Source organism: Bos javanicus, chromosome 2, assembly GCF_032452875.1.
Source record: "Bos javanicus breed banteng chromosome 2, ARS-OSU_banteng_1.0, whole genome shotgun sequence".
NCBI classification, from domain to species: Eukaryota; Metazoa; Chordata; class Mammalia; order Artiodactyla; family Bovidae; genus Bos; species Bos javanicus.
Genome location: NC_083869.1, coordinates 56,184,134 through 56,203,590, shown reverse-complemented (window position 1 = coordinate 56,203,590; position 19,457 = coordinate 56,184,134). Strand labels below are relative to the sequence as shown.

The 19,457-nt window shown below is 37.0% G+C and overlaps 1 protein-coding gene across 1 annotated transcript in view; it reads right to left on the bottom strand.

The window, feature by feature from the left end:
• The window catches only part of LOC133256090 (low-density lipoprotein receptor-related protein 1B-like), a 60,185-nt gene extending 59,274 nt beyond the window's left edge, over positions 1 to 911 (bottom strand). The window contains exon 1 of the mRNA XM_061430832.1: positions 905 to 911. Coding sequence (XP_061286816.1) covers positions 905 to 911 — 7 coding nt within the window. The remainder of the gene's footprint in view (positions 1 to 904) is intronic.
• Between the last annotated feature and the right edge of the window lie 18,546 nt (positions 912 to 19,457).

Here is a 19,457-nt window from a genome sequence, read left to right as displayed (position 1 = left end):
CTGGGAGATAACGGAGGACAGGGAAGCCTGCAGTGCTGCAGTCCATGGGGTCGCAAAGAGTTGGAGATGACTTAGGGATTTAACACAACAACAATGTTCCAGCAATACCATTTCTGGGTATATATACAAAATAACTGAAGTCAAAATCTTGAAGAGATATTAACACTCCAATGTTCACTGTGGCCTTATTCATAAAAGCAAGCATAAATGTATGGAAACAACCTAAAAGTCCACCAAAAGATGAATGGATTGATAACATCTGGTGTGCATATACAATGGAATATTATTCGGCTTTTAAAAAGGATAATAATCTCATGGGGGATGTTGATAACAGGCAAGGCTACATGTGGGTAGGGATAAGGAGAATATAGGAAATCTCTGTATTTTCTTGTCAATTTTGCTGTGAACCTAAAACTGCTCTAACAAAATAAAGTCTTTTTAAAAATAGAGAGAATTTCACCCCATGCAACAAGATGGATGAAATTTGAGGACATTATAGTAAATAAGATTAGCCAGTCACAGAAGGATAAATATTGTATGATTCCACTCATATGAGGTATCTAAAACAGCCAAACTCATAGTAACAGAGTAGACTAGTGGTTGCCAGGAGTGGGGATGGGGCTGGGGGATGAGAGAGTTGCTGTCCAGCAGGTATAAAATGTTTCAGTTACAGAAGATGAATAGGTTCTAAAGATCTTTTATACAATATTGTGCCTACAGCTAACAATACTTTATTGTGCACTTAAAAATTTGTTAAGAGGATAGATCTTATGGTAAGGGTTCTTACCACAGTAAAAAAGATAAGAAATAACTGAAGGCTGTCATGAGTCCTATAAAGAAAATAGGCATAGTTTCACTTTCTGGTTTTCCTATTTTTGTCTGCACATCACTCCACTCTACTTACCCTCCATTGCACAAGTCTAAACCTACGCTCAGTGCAATAATTCAGACTAGCACATTCCACATTGACTCTTCTTTCTCATTGATTCCAAAGCCTCTGCAGACAGCATCATATGGTTTTGTATGAAATTGCTGCTTTTTCTTTTCTTTTCACTTGTACTAATTTTGACTCTTTATCCAGAGATGAAAATCTGAGAATAAGGATCCTGTCTTGTATTTCTTTGTATTCTTCACAGCGCTTTGTATTCTTTTGAACTGAGTGTGATGTAGAAATTCCCTAAATATCTGTGAAATGGCTGGGGAAATAATATCCCTAAAAATATCTCCCAGAATAATTTACTTCTTAGAAAACATTTAAATAAAGCCATCTCCTCCACTTCCTCCTCTTAAAATGTTCTCTTTTTAAATATTTTTCTTTTTTTGACAACTCCTCTAATATAAAGAACTTTGGTTTTGACTCTGTAATTATTTAGAATCATATTTCTATCACTTTTTTTCCTTACACTCTTATTCATATAAATATACTAGAATCTTCAGAAATTACCAAAATTCAAAAACTACTTTCTTATGTTGGAAGCAATTATGAATATCTCTATTTCACTATTATAAGCTGAACTCTGCACCACAAAATTCATATGTTAAAATTCTAACTGTCAGTATCTCAGACTGGGACTGTATTTGAACATAAAATCATTAAAGAAGTAATTAGGCTTCCCTGGTGGCTCAGATGGTAAAAGTCTGCCTGTAGTGACAGAGACCTGGGTGCAATCCCTGGGTTGGGAAGATCCCCTGGAAAAGGAAATGGCTACCCACTCCAGTATTCTTGCTTGGGGAATCCCATGAACAGAAGAGAAGAGTCTGGTGTGCTACAGTCCATGGGGGTCACAAAGAGTCAGACAGGATTGAGCAATGAACACTTTCACATAATAGGGTGGATCTTAATCCTACATGACACATGTTCTTATAAAAAGAAAATTAGGCCACAGAAACACACAGATGGAAGACTCAGTGAGGAAAGGATAGCCATCCACAAGCCATGGAGAGAAGCCTCAGAAGAAATCAACTATGTTGACTCCTGGTTTTCAGACTTCAGGATTCCAGAACAGTGAGACAATGAATTTCTGTCAAGAAATCCAGTCTATGAGACTTTGTTAGGGCAGCCCTAGCAAACAAATACGTTTACTAATAGGGATATAGAAGACACTTATGAAAGAATTAATATAAATATCATAAATGTAAATTGGTTCTACCATACAATTGCCAAACTCTGCACTCAAAAGAGAGAGAAAAATAATTTTACTGAGACACAACTGAGCAAATGAGCACTAAGTCCCAAGGCCTTTGCTAGGCACATATAACTGTCTCAATCATTTATAAGTGAGTGGACGCAATAAAATGCCTGTCAATAAGCAAAATCTATAACTTAAAAAAAAATCCACAAATACAGCAACAAACATCAAAATAAATAACCCAAAGAGTTGAAATTGCATTTACTGCCTGGAAATTGGAAGAGGAGTAAGGGCGATTTCTCACTTGTGATTTCAGTAACTAAATTTTACCCTCAGAGCTCCAAAAAATCTCTTTCATATACCTAACTATCCTCTTAATCTTCAGCCCATATATGCTACTACATAGCAGGAATTTCTACCTGAATATAAGGAAGTCACTGCAAACTTTACATGACCAAAATAAAATTCATCTTATTTTTCCCATGTATACTTATTTCCCAGTAGAATTATGTATGAATTAATGTTTGTATCCCCTGCTAAATTCATATATTGAAATCTTACTCCCAGGGTGTGGTGCCCTGGGAGGTGATTGGGCTGTAAGTGTGGAGCCCTCATGAGTGGAATTAGTATCCTTATAAAAGACACACCCCTGAGAGCTCTCTATCCCTTCTGCTGTGAGACAGTAAGACCAGCTGGCTGCCTGTGAAGCAGGGAATACATTCTCACCAGACACCAAATCTGCTACCACCTTGATCTTGGATTTCTCAACCTCCAGAATATTGAGAAATAAATGTTTGCCACTTAAAGCATCCCATCCTGTGGTATTTTTGTTACAACATTCTGAACTAAGACGGCTTCTCACAGTGAACGGTCTCTGACTTGGTCATCTGTGGTAAAAACTAGAGGGCCATCTTTTTAACCCTCCCAGGGCCATGTCTCTTAGGTGCTTAGCCCAATGTTTTATTTCCTCTCCATTCCCACTAAAACTCCTTAGGTCAGGACTCCATTACTTCTCATTCTCCTGATGACCTTTGCTGAGGAAACACTAGAGTGATCTTTCCAAAATGCGAATCTAAGCATGTCACTCCACCACTTAAAATTCTACAGTGGCTTGCATTCCCCTGCCAAACCACTTAGCATGGCACAAAGGCCATTTGTGATTTGATGCCTACTTAACTTTCCATCACTAGATCTATTACTGCCCACTGTGTACCATGTTTAGGAATATTGAACTGCAGTCAACTTTCAATTTCCCAAAGATAGATTAACTACATTATGAGGGAAAATGGGTGAAAATGGGCCAAAGACAGCTTACTTGTAAAGAAAAAGAACTAAAAGTGTAGTGGATTAGAGAAATATCTACATATCAGAATAAGTCTATTATTTATAATTATATAGGAACCATTCCATTTTTACATTGTACCTATTGCAAATAAGGAACGCCCCTTCCACCTGGGCAGTCAAAACTGGCTATGTGCATATGCAATCTGTTAGCTGCTTTTGGGTGCAGGAACAGTTTTCTGCAGTTTGCCTGAAGCTCTGGGCAAAAATCTATTTCTTAGGACAATGATGGTACTAGAAGTCTCTATGTTGTGCCTTGTCCCAAGACTTGTTTTTATTTATTTTTCTCAAACAGAGAATCTAGAAAGTGGCATTGGCGGTGAGAGGAAGAGCAACACAGAACAGAACCCTGACTTTTGTTCTGAAGACTTTGTGACCTTGAACTGACAGATACGGTCTTAAAATTCCTTCAGTTCATTGTCACATTGAGGTTTGCCTCACTGAGAGCCGAGGGGCAGTCTAGGATTGTAGGGAGAAAAACCTGAGAATGGCAGGTAATTTAATTTCCAAGTTGATGGCTTGACTGTGTTGCCAGGAACTAGTATTTGTGTGATGATGAAGGAGAGAATGACAGTGAGAGAGAATTTTCTGACAAAAACAAAGAGGCCCCAAATAACTGCTTGCTGCAATGTTTAGAAAACAAAAATGTTTATTTAGTGAAAATATTTTATTTAGTGTTTATTTAGTGAAAAATATTATTCTCATCAAAAAAAGGGAAAAGGAACAACAAGGTCCTCCTATGTAGCACCGAGAACTATATTTAATATCCTATGATAAACCAAATGGAAAATAATATATTTAATATATATTTCAGTCATATATATATTCAGTTTTATGTATATATAAAACTGAGTCATTTTGCTATATAGCAGAAATTAGCACAATATTATAAAGCAAATAAAAAGAAAATTAGAAGAGGAGAAAGAGGAGCGGGAGAAGAAAGAGATAAAGACCCACTGACCTCCTGTAAACACTTTAACATCCTAATGAAATGCATTTGAATTAAATATCCATCTTGTGTCACAGCTGTGTTAAATTGGATCTGAACAATGTTTTATCTGTATTCTCCTGATTTCCATTACCCCAGTAAATAGGATAATACAGAGTTGATACAGTTTTTCAAAACAATGATTCCCAAATATCCCGAAGCCCCTTTATGTGTGAGTGTTCAGTTGCAAAATCTGTCCGACTCTCTGCAATCCCAAAGACTGTAGCCTGCCAGGTTCCTCTGTCCATGGGATTTTCCAGGCAAGAATACTAAAGTGGTTGCCATTGCCTTCTCCAGGAGATCTTCTTGACCCAGAGATTGAACCGTGTCTCTCACATCTCCTGCACTGGCAGGCAGATTCTTTACCACTGCACCACCTGGGAATCCCCCAATGCCAATTACATAAATGTTTTAAATGGATGGTTTTAAGGCTTGTTGAGAGTCACTGTATACAGTGGGTGAGGGAGTATGGGTTGGGGTCATATAAACATGCTTTGATGCCTGGCTATGACATATTCTGAGTGATTTTGACAAACATACTTGAATCCTTATTATTAGTCTTCTCATCTGTAAAGGGAAAAAATTCCACCACACTGTTATAATATATGAAATAATTAGCCATATGATTTGAATGGTAAAGACAATAACTGGTAGCTACATTGAATAAAAGAATGAGTCAACAAAATCTAAAATATATTTGAGTATACTAATTCTAATATACAAGCACTTCAGAAAAAAACATTTCTATCCACTGTCAATAGAAAACTGTATGGAATTTTTTTTTTCATAATTAATGATGAATTACGACATTTCTAGGCTTCCCTGATGGCTCAGACAGTAAAGAATCTGCCTGCAATGCATGAGACTAGAGTTCATTACCTGGTTGAGAAGATCTCCTGGAGTAGGAAATGACAACCCACTCCAGTATTCTTGCCTGGGAAATCCCATGGACACAAGGGCTTGGCAGGCCACAGTCCATGGGGTTGCAAAGAGGTGGACACGATTGAAGGACTAACACTAAACAGTTCTATGATTTTACACTACTTCTCTTATGGCTAGCAGAATGTGCCACCGGAAAATGTGTCTCTTTGGCATAAGGATTATTTGGAGCTAATTATTTTAAGAAAAATCAGACATAGGATAAACTCTGAAAACAGAATAGAAATTACTCTTTTGTAAAGGAAATTTACATTAGAAAGTGGGCCTGTACCAGGAGGACAGACATCACCAGGGATAATCTTTTCATCTGAGAGATTCATCTGCAAGATGGGACAACCTTCGTTTACTAAACATTTCCTAATTTCATCTTTCCATGAACTGCCTTCCCCTCTTTGAAGCTGCAGACCCTATCTCTTTCTGTAGCTCAGGAAATAAATAGTATATAAAATAATAAATTATATATAAACCTGAATAGTATAGCTATCTTTTGAATCTCATATTTTGGTGGGGTCCAACCATACATAAGCTATTTTTTTTCCTCCTGTTAATCTGTCTTTGGGTTTCACCAATAGCTCAGTGGGTAAAGAATCTACCTACAATGCAGGAGACATAGGAGACACAGGTGTTTGATCCCTGGGTTGGGCAGGTCCCCTGGAGGAGGAAATGCTGACCCATACCAATATTCTTCCTGAAGAATCCCAGGGATAGAGGAGCTTGGTGGGCTACAGCCCAAAAGGACTGCAAAGAGTTGGACACCACTGAGCAATTAAGTGCACACCACACAATCTGTCTTTTATTAGGAGATATCAGCCAAGAGTCTAGGATGGTGCAAAAAAAAAATTATTTTCTTTCCCTATCCCACTAGTTAGATTCATTCACATGAATGTGGGTTGAGATTAGTAGTATAATACCTGAAAGTGGAAAAGAATAATGCTCATTGCCCGTGGCAATCACTCCAAAGTGATTACCAAGTTCAAGTCACATATAAAATGACCTATTAAGTTAGGACAAGTAGAATATTGGGTTTCCCTGGTGGCTCAATGGTAAAGAATTTTCTTGCAATGTAGGAGCCAGGGTTTGATTCCTGGATGGGGAAGATTCCCCTGGAGAAGGGAATGGCTATTCACTCCAGTATTCTTGCTTGGAGAATCCCATGGAGAGAGGAGTCTGGAGGGCCATAGTCCACGGGGTTGCAAAGAGTCATGATAGATTGACTAACACAAGTAGAATATTAGAACTTCAATTTGTATCTGTAAGTGCTGTAAACAAGGGAGATTAACAGTGTTCAAAGACAACAATGTAATTCTTTGTTTGACTTTTACATATACATTGTTTAGGAGACATGTTTAAGAGAATCATTTCCCCTTTATTAAGGTATTTAGTTTAAGCAAGCTCTACAATGGCAACCCACTCCGGTACTCTTGCCTGGAAAATCCCATGGATGGAGGAGCCTGGTAGGCTGCAGTCTATGGGCTCGCTAAGAGTTGGACACAACTTTCATGCATTGGAGAAGGAAATGGCAACCCACTCCAGTGTTCTTGCCTGGAGAATCCCAGGGACGGGGGAGCCTGGTGGGCTGCCATCTATGGGGTCACACAGAGTCGGACACGACTGAAGTGACTTAGCAGTAGCACAGAGGGTTAAGTTAGATAATGACCTCTATGTTGGACTGAGTTGTGTCTTCCCCCAAATCCAGAGATTGAAGTCCTAACCCTCAATGTGACTGTATCTGGAATTGGGTCTTCAGAGAGGTAACTAAGGTTACATGAGGTCATAACAGTGGTACCCCAGTCCATACATGACTGGTGTCATTACAAGAAGATATCAGGGATGTGGGCACAGAGGAAAGACAAGGGGAGGGTGTGATGAGAAGTTGGATATCTGTAAGCCAAGGAAGCCTGGGGAGAAACCAAACCTTCTGACACATTGATCTCTTCCAGCCTCTGGAAAGGTGAGCAGATAAATTTCTATTGTTTAAGCCATCTGGGCTAGTATTTGGTATGGCAGCCCTCACTGACATATATCTGCTAATTTATTCGGAACAGAATACAGTCCTGGGAAAGTTATTTAAAAGAGTCTGAGATTTTGAGTTCACGCTGAGATGCACAATAGGAACCACTGAGAGAAAACTCACTCTATATTCAAGCAGACCTGTACATTACCTCTAAAATATACTCCAATTACCTACTTCCAAATTACGTATTTCCAAGATCTCCACTGCTTCCACTTCCACTGATACCACACTAGTCCAAGAGGTCACAGAGTCTCACCTGAACTCCTACACCAGATAAGGTTCACCAGCGTCCGTTCTTTTCCTCTCCCATAGCCCAGTCTTCACACAGCTTTGGGCAATCATTTTATTAATAAAACACAAACCAGGATTTAAACTCCTGTTTAACTCTTCAGTTGACTACTGAAGTTTTCAGTCTTTATCAGATAAGTCTCTGAGAATCTTGTCAACCTTGACCCTCCTCTCCTGTGGAATGAAGCTCCTGTTACTCCAGTCAAGTTAGCCAGAACCTGACAAGCACTTTCTGATCTTAAAGAGTTTTTACTTGCTATTTTCTCTGCCCAGAAAACTCTTCCTTAGACATCTTCACAAGGCTAGATTTTGCTTGCCATTCAAGTGTAAGCTCAAATAACACCTCCCTGGCAAGGACTTCATGGAAACTTTTATTTTCACACCATTTTTCCGTATCTGACATTTTCCCTAATGTTTATGCATTTACTGTCTATGTCAGCTAAGAGAAAGTTCATGAATATAAGGACTGAAGCTACCTTTTTTCACCTCTGTGTCTCTATGTTGAAAAGATATAATCTAGATATATAACAATTAATAAATTCTCACTATTCTAATAAAATTCTAGTTCTAGAAATACCTGGGGCTGATAAAAGAAATATCCCCAATTCTGTTACTCTGATGCTTAGAACAAGCTTTGGGTAAGAGGGCTGTGTGTGAATGAGAGAAAGAGGCAAAGAACTGAAAAAATGGCCACTTAGAATTATTATCACCTGGAGCCTGAGCAGTTATATAGATTTTCTTTTGTTTTGATATCCCTGAATAAATGGGACACTGGAAAACAGTTTTTAACTTTTTCTTTGAGTAGCAATGGTGTCTCAAACTTCTGATATTCAGTTTCATCAGTGAACCTGGAAGCAGCAAGTGTGACCTTTTTTGCTGCTCCTCCCATGGCAGTCATGGTCAATGGGGACATTTCTCAGGTTGAGTGCCAGCTCTATACTAAGCCATGAGGCATGACTACAAGAGGGAATGTCTAAAGGTCAGTAATCGTCCTCAGCAAGTAGTTCTAGGTTCCTTTAAGAGATTGCAAACAATAGGAAGATAAATGTAAAATCAGAGGAATCACAAGTCAATTCTCCACAGAAGAACTGAAAGAGTAGCACTGACATATAGATAGTGGGAAGCTGCTGGACAGCACAGGGAGCTTAGCTCACTGCTCTGTGATAATCTAGAGTGGTGGGATGTGGGAGTGGGAGTGAACTCAAGAAGGAGGGGATATATAGACATGTAGCTGATTCATGTTATACAGCAGAAACCAACACTAGCTGATTCATGTTATACAGCAGAAACCAACACAATGCTGTAAAGCAATTATACTCCAGTTAAAAAAATAAATAAAAGGAGAGGGTGGGATGATTTGAGAGAATAGCACTCTAACATGGATATTACCATATGTGAAGTAGATCACCAGTCCAAGCTGATGCATGAAACAGGGCACTCAAAGCTGGTACACTGGGATAACCAAGAGGGATGGGATGGGGAGAGAGCAGGAGGGGGGTTTGGGATGGGGGACACATGTACACCTGTGGCTGATTCATGTCAATGTATGGCCAAAACCACCACAATATTGTAAAGTAATAAGCCTCCAATTAAAATAAATAAATTAATTTTTTTTAAAATAAAGGATTTTTGAAAAATCAAAGTAAGTAGATAGCTGCAGCTGCTTGCACTTTCTACACTCTCTGAGGATGGCTAGGGAAGGTGGAGATGGCGCGAAGGAAGTGAACAGCTGAGATATGGAATCTGGGGAACAGTGGTGGAGTTGTGTAGAGTTCCCTTTCCTCGAAGTGAACCACAATTTCATTTTTAAGGTGGAACGTCTAGGAGACTCAGCTGTGATTTTACCTAGCACTCCACAGGCCAGTGCCAATCTATTGTCACCCCACCAAACTAGTTCAAGAAAACAACCTATGAGTGCAAATGTGGAGAAAATAGTCAAGGAAAACAAGATCTTCATTTAATTCCTTTACAGTGTGGTTAAAGGCCTTAAATTACAGAAGGAAGAGAACCAGCAGAACTTTTCAGAAAATCCAGCAACTTTAATGTAAAGAAGTTTGGAATTAACAAATAGATAAATAAACACACAGAGAATGAATATGAAGAAAGTATGTGTTTAAAAATGCCTTCAGGAATATCAGTGCATGTGGGTTTGAATTACTTGATACAGGGTCATGCAATGATCTTCAAATTGATTTTCTGAATGACACTCTTTCAAAACAAAAATTAAATGAAGAAAAAACAAAACCCTGGTTCCAAATAGGAAAAGGAGTATGTCAAGGCTGTATTTAACTTATATGCAGAGTACATTATGAGAAATGCTGGGCTGGAAGAAGCAGAAGCTGGAATCAAGATTGCCGGGAGAAATATCAATAACCTCAGATATGCAGATGACACCACCCTTATGGCAGAAAGTGAAGAGGAACTCAAAAGCCTCTTGATGAAAGTGAAAGTGGAGAGTGAAAAGGTTGGCTTAAAGCTCAACATTCAGAAAACGAAGATCATGGCATCTGGTCCCATCACTTCATTCGAAATAGATGGGGAAACAGTGGAAACAGTGTCAGACTTTATTTTGGGGGCTCCAAAATCACTGCAGATGGTGACTGCAGCCATGACATTAAAAGACGCTTACTCCTTGGAAGGAAAGTTATGACCAACCTAGATAGCATATTCAAAAGCAGAGACGTTACTTTGCCAACAAAGGTCTGTCTAGTCAAGGCTACGGTTTTTCCAGTGGTCATGTATGGATATAAGAGTTGGACTGTGAAGAAAGCTGAGCACCGAAGAATTGATGCTTTTGAATTGTGGTGTTGGAGAAGACTCTTGAGAGTCCCTTGGACTGCAAGGAGATCCAACCAGTCCATTCTAAAGTAGATCAGCCCTGGGATTTCTTTGGAAGGAAGGATGCCAAAGCTGAAACTCCAGTACTTTGGCCACCTCATGTGAAGAGTTGACTCATTGGAAAAGACTCTGATGCTGGGAGGGATTGGGGGCAGGAGGAGAAGGGGACGACAGAAGATGAGATGGCTGGATGGCATCACCAACTTGATGGACATGAGTTTGAGTGAACTCCGGAAGTTGGTGATGGACAGGGAGGCCTGGCATGCTGCGATTCACAGGGTCGCAAAGAGTCAGACAAGTCTGAGCGACTGAACTGAACTGAACTGAATGAAGTAGGTTCATGAGAAAGAGGACTTTCTTCAGAACTTAAAACTAGTTAACAAGTATAGATAAAAGAGGAGCTTGTCTTAGTCACAGTTGTTAACAAAGAAGTAGAGAAGCTGCAGCCAGCTGTTGCTCTGAGATGCAGTCAACTAAAGTGCAGTCTAAAAATGCAGTCTAAAAATATAAGCTTTACTCAGTTGATAGACCACTAAGGGTCAGATGAGAAATTGCTACACTATAAGGGGGCTTCCCAGGTGGTTCAGCCAGTAAAGAATTTGTCTGCAATGCAGGTGACTGGGGTTTGATCCCTGGGTTGGGAAGATACCCTGGCAAAGGGAATGGCAACCCACGCCAGTATTCTTGCCTGGAGAATTTCATGGACAGAGGAGCCTGGTGGGCTACAGTGCATGGAGTTAGTTGCAAAGCGTTGGACATGATTGAGCAACTAACACTTTGACATACACACTTTTATCCCCCTTATAACTTCTACTTATTTGGAAAAGCAGGTGAAGGGGCCATAGTGGACCATGATCACTTAGAACCAACTATTCATTAACTTCACTGCTGAAGTCCCTAGAACTGATTTGTACCAGTTTGACCTTCCAAGCCAGTCTGTATGACAGGCATTCTATCAATCCAGGATATTGTGTTAAATTTTTTTGTTTCATTTGGAATACATGTATTTTTGTAATAGATATTTCTTCCCTCTTGAGACAGAATTAAAATCTGTTTCTGGTAACTAGATTCTATGTAGAATAGTGCCCAGGAAGTATTAATCTCAGTAGACATTGTCACAAATATATCCTTATTATTATGCTCATGTCTTGGTTTTCAGTTTTGTCAAAAAAAAATCTATCATTTTAAATATGTAAATATATAGTATATAAATAATTTATAAAGTGTATAAACATTAAAATGATATTATAGGGACTTCCCTGGTGGTTCAGTGGCTAAACCTCCTGCTCCCAATTCAGGAAGACCAAGCTCAATCCCTGGTCATGGGACTCGAACCCACATGACTCAACTAAGACCTGGTGCAGCCAAATACATAAACTACTAAAAATTGATATTTTATTGACCTAGAAATCAATGTTTATGACAAATTAAAACTGAAAAAAGTTTATATATAATTTGTAAAAAAGATCATAAATTTTAACTTTTCTAAATAAAGTTTTAAGATACAGTTTGCTAACAAATATTACTGATATCTTTAAATGATCCTATTCTGCTCATTTTTAAATTATTCAGCATTAATGTTAAATTTTTACTTCAATTAATTTAAATCATTTTTACAGTGTGCTTCTTGAGCAATGTTTTCTTCTTTTAATATTATTTGAGATTCAGTGAACTAGTATTTCATTCTGGTTTGAACACACTGTATATTAAAAGGTTCCAATATTTCAAAAATTGCTTCAAATGGTTGTTCTATCCTGGATAATTTATTGCTCTGTCTTTATTATTAAAATATGAATGTTGTTGTTGTAGTTACTATGCAATTCTTGACACTGCCAAATAATTAATATTGTAAAATTTACTGACTAGAAATATATATATGTGGGTGTAAACATAAATATATTACTGGGAAAAGGTTAAAAAATAAATACTGTCAAAAATAAATGATCTTTGGTGCTCCCATTTGCCATGATCCTGTCTTTCCCAAATAATTTAATATGATATATCTATTTATTTGAAAATAAAAGCACATAAAACCTCTACATTATAGCACATTTCAGAGGGAAGCATTGCCCATTTAAATAACGTTACCAAAATATTATATCATTGCAACTCAAGACTTTCAATTGAATTGGATGGGATAGCTGCCAGGTGGAGCAATACTCTTGAATCAGAAAATAAAAATAAAATTGTGGTTTGTAAAAGAAGCATCATCTTATAATCCTTTACTTTGTAACTCATTAAATTTTGTAACATTAAATCATATGTTTTAACTGTGATTCATAAAACAAAAAGGCATGTTCTTTTTATAACGAATCTCAGGATGAGCATCCCTATGCAATCACTTCATTATGCTCTCATTTTCATACCTGGAATTCCACAAGATAATGACTTGGTGTACTAGAACTAAGTCACAATATAATATTCCTGAATAAAGAATGCAACTGTGAATTTGATAATGCATATAGCTCTCTTTGGGGCTTTCTCAGTGGCTCAATGATAAAGAAACCGCCAGCCAATGCAGGAGATGTAGGAGACATAAGTTCAGTCCCTGGGTTGGGAAAATCCCCTGGAAGAGGAAATGGCAGCCCACTCCAGTATTCTTGCTTAGAAAATCCCATGGACAGAGAAACCTGGTGAGCTGCAGTCCATGGGGTTGCAAAAGAGTCAGACATTGCTTAGGAGCTGAGCACAGCACAACACAGTTCTCATTAAATTGGGGATTTAAAGTAAAATGGTAAGCTTATTGATATAAGACTTTTTAAGAAGAAAGAGTGGTAAGATGAACTGGAGATGTGATTTTTGTCATTCTACACCAAGTAATTTCCAGTTCTGGTTAGGTTTCTCACAACTAGAATTCCATATGAAAAATATAGGTGGCAAAATATCATAACAGAAAAAAAAATACACGAATGCTTAGATTTAACTTACATGGAAATAAATTGGAGGTATACTGAGTATTTCAAAAAAGAAAAACATGTTTCAAGGTAAGGGGGGGATGTCTAGATAAATTTTCAAGTGGTAGCTTATGGCTATATAATTTTGAAATTTTCCTGAGAGCATATGTTATGGCTATGTTCTATAACTATGTAACTTTTATGTATTCTATTGTTCATCAAATAGGAATATAAGTATTTCAACTTAATAAGTATCCATAATTTGGATAAGGTAATATTACAGATGATGAAGTGAGATTCATTTTTTTAAAAACCAAAAATGTTCTTCCAAAGTGAAATCTTAGTAGTCCTTAATATGGCACAAATATTATTCTTGTCTCATTATTCCAGTGAGCCGAGAGTTCTCTTGCAAAGCTCTTAATCTCTATTCCAAGGTAACAGGATCTTTTTCCCTCCCATACATAATCTCATTATGAGTCAATTCAACACAAAATAATCTCATCATCCGCCTTTTGAGTACTCTTCATCTGTGATAAATCAGTATACATATATACAACAATTATACTTACAATTTAAAAACCTAAAATCATGAGATTTTTTTTAAAGGTGTACATGTTTTATGGTTTGTTTTTAAAGATATTCCTTGAATGGTTATAATTTCAATATGGAACACTAAAAAATAAAATTAAATTGATATAGATATTTATTTCAACTTCTACTGATAAATGATTATGAAAAGGAAAAAAATAGAAATTTGTATGTTAATACTCAAGTACAAATTTTCTTTTTAATTTGCCTACATCTAGGTATATCAGTTCAGTTCAGTTCAGTCACTCAGTCATGTTCGACCTTTTGCAACCCCATGAACCGCATCATGGCAGGCCTCCCTGTCCATCACCATCTCCGGGAGTCCACCCAAACCCATGTCCATTGAGTCAGTGACACCATCCAACCATCTTATCCTCTGTCATCTCCTTCTCCTCCTGCCCTCAGTCTTTCCCAGCATCAGGGTCTTTTCAAATGAGTCAGCTCTTTGCATCAGGTGGCCAAAGTATTGGAGTTTCAGCTTCAAAATCAGTCCTACCAATGAACACCCAGGACTGATCTCCTTTAGGATGGACTGGTTGGATCTCCTTGCAGTCCAAGAGACTCTCAAGAGTCTTCTCCAACTCGACAGTTCAAAAGCATCAATTATTCAGCACTCAGCTTTCTATATAGTCCAACTCTCACATCCATACATGACCACTGGAAAAACCATAGCCTTGACTAGACGGACCTTTGTTGACAAAGTAATGTGTCTGCTTTTTAATATGCTGTCTAGCTTGGTCATAACTTTCCTTCCAAGGAGTAAGCGTCTTTTAATGTCATGGCTGCAGTCACCATCTGCAGTGATTTTGAAGCCCAGAGAAATAAAGTCATACACTGTTCCTACTGTTTCCCCATCTATTTCCCATGAAGTGATGGGACCGGATGCCATGATCTTCGTTTTCTGAATGTTGAGCTTTAAGCCAACTTCTTCACTCTCCCCTTCACTTTCATCAAGAGGCTCTTTATTTCTTCTTCACTTTCTGCCATAAGGGTGGTGTCATCTGCATATCTGAGGTTATTGATATTTCTCCCAGAATACTGATTCTAGCTTGTGCTTCCTCCAGCCCAATGTACTCTGCATATAAGTTAAATAAGCAGGGTGACAATATACAGCCTTGACATACTCCTTTTCCTATTTGGAACCAGTCTGTTGTTCCATGTCCAGTTCTAACTGTTGCTTCCTGACCTGCATATAGGTTTCTCAAGAGGCAGGTTAGGTGGTCTGGTATTCCCATCTCTTTCAGAATTTTCCACAGTTTATTGTGGTCCACCCAGTCAAAGGCTTTGGTATAGTCAATAAAGCAGAAATTGATGCTTTTCTGGAACTCTCTTGCTTTTTCCATGATCCAGTGGATGTTGGCAATTTGATCTCTGGTTCCTCTGCCTTTTCTAAAACCAGCTTGAACATCTGGAAGTTCATGGTTCACGTATTGCTGAAGCCTGGCTTGGAGAATTTTGAGCATTACTTTACTAGCGTGTGAGATGAGTGCAGTTTGCGGTAGTTTGAGCATTCTTTAGCATTGCCTTTCTTTATGACTTTTCAAAATCTTCTATGATCAGATGCCTTCCATCAAAGTTTAATTTGGATTGAACCAAACTGTCAAATACAGTAATCCTCCCTTATCTGAGGGCTCCCTGGTGGCTCAGATGGTAAAGAATCTGCCTGCAGTGCAGGAGACTCAGATTCTACCTCAGAGTCAGTAAGATCCCCTGGAGAAGGAAATGGCAAACCACTCTAGTATTTTTGCCTGGAGAATACCATGGACGTAGGAGCCTGGTGGGCCATAGCCCACTGGGTCACAGAATTGGACATGACTGAGCAACTAACACTTTCACTTGCTTTCCCTTAACTGAGCTTTCAATGTCCATGGTTTTAGTTACCTAAGTTCAATCAAGATCTGAAACTATTATATGAAAAATTCAAGAAATAAAGAGTTCTTAATTTTTAAATTGCACACTGGACTGAGTAGCATGATGAGTAGCTCCATCTTGGCTGGAGAGCCTAACTGTCAACATCTTTTTCATGACATCCATCTTGTCATGGCTCAGTGATCCAGGATTATCCTAAGTAGATGATCCTCCTACTGGATAGTCAGAAGGTCAGTAATAGCTTAGCACTATCTCATACCACCTATCCATTCACGTCACCTCATCTCATCACATAGTCACTTTATCATCTCACAGTGAAATGGAACAGGACTCTATGGTCCTTGACCCCCTCATGCTCTCGCTCTGTAGAAAAACTTTAGCTAAAGCATAATCAGAGAAGTAAGAAAATGCTGAAGCAAATTAAATCTGTCAAATAGGACAAAACAATGATAGTTTAGTCACCAAGCAAAATTGAGGACCTTTAGTTCCTTTTCAAGGGTTATAGATAAAATTCTGAACGATATCCTATGAGCTGTCTTATAGATACTGAAGCCCCCACTAAGTGGAAGAAGTTAACTACATGATGACCAGCCTGTAGCCATGATACAATGCAGAGAACTGACCTCAAGGAAATGAGGGGAAAAAAAAAAAAACTGACCCTAAAACTAAAGATTAACTGTACTTAAGATAACACAGGTCAAACCACTGCATGACCAATTTCAAGATGGTTGTCAGAGCTGAGTGTGCTGTTTCTGCAAGTAACCCATTCCCTCCAGCAATAAAAGCTCTTGTCCACCAATTGTCAGTGGAGGTGGCTTGGCCTTTGGACAGAATCCACCCACCCCCACTCCCTGCCATTGCTGGCATCTAAAATAAAGCACATTTTTCTTTCCACCAAACTTGCTTCTTTATTGGCTTTTGATCAGTGAGCAGTCAGACTTCATGTTCAGTTTTAAGAGACAAAGAGAGATCACATTCATATAACTTTACAACATATTTTTATAAGTGTTCTACTTTATGATTAGTTACTATGGTTCATCTCCTTCTATGCCTAATTTATAAATTAAACTTTATCATAGGGGAATTTTTAGTACTATTCAATGTTTCCATATTGTATATAGGATTTGGTACTATCTTCAGTTTCAGGCATCCACTGGGAGTCTTGGAATGTATTCTCCAAGGATAAGCAGGATTACTGTAGTCAAGGACTCAGGGCTGATTGTTTAGCCTCAGTTTAAATGAATAATGCTACCAGATCATGACATGATTCCAAGTTATTTTCTATGTTCCAACATCAGATAATACCTACAGAATATGGGCAGACTTTTGGAATGAACTCTCCAATTCTCTTGCTTCATTTTCTACCTTCATTTTCTAACTAAAATGTTGCTATAATTATATTAACTCAAAATTTTATCATAAGTCTAAGGTATACTAAATCTTTTCCCACTCTAAACACTTACTATTTCTTATTTTTAAATGAAGGGAGACATGGGACAATATAAAATAGTTATATCTCTACTCCAAAGAATTATACATTTTCACATTTATTCTTATTTTAATGCCATGAACATGAACAATATAATTTTACTGAAAATGATTCCAAAAAAGTTAACCTTTAGTAGTTTACAAAAAGATTAAAAGTCACTATTTAATGTTTTTAAGTACAGTAAAGCTGAAATGATTTAATTATTCCATTTATGTTAATGAAACCATTCTCTGATCACTAATTATAATCTAGTTAAAAAAATAGTACTTGATGTACTTTGGAATTGTAGTATTTATCCATTCTGTAAGGTAATTAGCATTAAGAACAGTAACATATTGGAACACAGCAATTTTAGGTGACAAAAATTGCTGGAATAAAATCACATATAGTCCTTTGGAGATTTCTCACAGTACTTTTAATGAAAATTTTGATGGGCTATTAGTTTTCATTAATGGTAGCTTGAGTACTCAGAGAAGACAACTATGTGCTTTACTTAGTACTGGGCAAATTGCCTGGATAGATTTCATATATTACTGTTCCTTTAATGAATAGTATTAAGGTAATTAGAAGACTGATGACTTAGAAAATTTAGGTGGTGTATTTGAAGTTGTTTGAACTCAGTGACACTGCTCACTGTACACTAAAAAGTAGATTATCCCTTTTGAAAAAGTATGATTTGAAAAGACAATCACTTAAAATACATAGCATAATTATAGTACATTTAAAATAGACTGGTTGTATATATTGAATTACAGAGAGAAATGCAATATAACAATTAAATCACTGCATCTTTTGCTGAAAAGTGTCTATAAATATGATTTTGAAGTAAATATCATTTAAATCTTTTAAAATAATATGCTATTTGGCCAGCTTTTCATCATCTGTATTTTCTGAAGTAGAACATGCTTACATAATTCAGGTATAGACATGACAATACTAATTATATAAATATCTATTATAATTGCACTGATGATCATTCATATACCTAAGAGAACTAACATTTTTTCAATCCTTGTGATAGAAGGAATTATTTTTTCTGATGTGTTTTAAAAATCCTCCATTAAAATAACCATTCTGAAGCATTATATTCCATGTTTCACAAATATTGTGAATATTTTCTACTGAGTAATATTTTATAAAGGCATATTCTGGTGTCTAGATTTTAATCTCTCAAAAAACTCAAGCTTTTTTAAAAGAATATGTTTATAATTTTTCCAAATTGAGATAATTTTAACTGGCATGATGCAATTTCATAAACATATAAATATTCAAGCTTTTAATTTTAGAACATTTGAAATTAAAGCAACAAACTGTAAGTTCTACAAAGTTGTTTGTTCTAAATAACTATAATTAATTTCTTCATGTGACTGATTTATGGTTTTTCTATAAACATTAACCATAACAGCTTGAAATAATCATATTTACTAGAAGTTTCTCTTCTTTCTTATTAAAATGCATAATCATTAATAGCAACTTTGTATAAAATAAATTGGAAATAAAGCAAAACACATGGGGCAGAACTAATTTCATCATCATTAAGAATTTCAACACACACAAACTAAAAGCTTCCCTTTAGAGAAATAAAGTTAATGTAGATGACTACTTTTAGCTCATATGCATAAATTAACTATATATCCTATTTTACTAGACTAGTTTAATGGCAGCATTAAAATTACACACACACACACATCAGGAATTTTTTAAACATAGCAAAAGCTCCACTGAGGAGGAGAGTAAGGTGAATACCTAGAGCATTAAAACAAGCAAAACAAAAATAAAAACAAAAACTCATCTAAAACCAAAAAGTATTTGAAAATATGATCCATAGTAAATTTGATTTCCTGTTTTATTTGTCTCCCTCAGATGTTCTTCCCCCAAGTACCTAAATGACTCACTCCTTTACTTCCCGCAGATTCTTGCTTAGCTGCCATTTCCCACTGAAAACTTGCCATGACCTCTATACATAAAATTGCAATTTTTAGGGTTCCTTTTTCCCAAATCAATTCTGCATTCCCCGTTCTTATGCCTGGGTTGAATTTTCTCCGTTAGTATCTTTTACCACTTGACAAACTTTATTTTA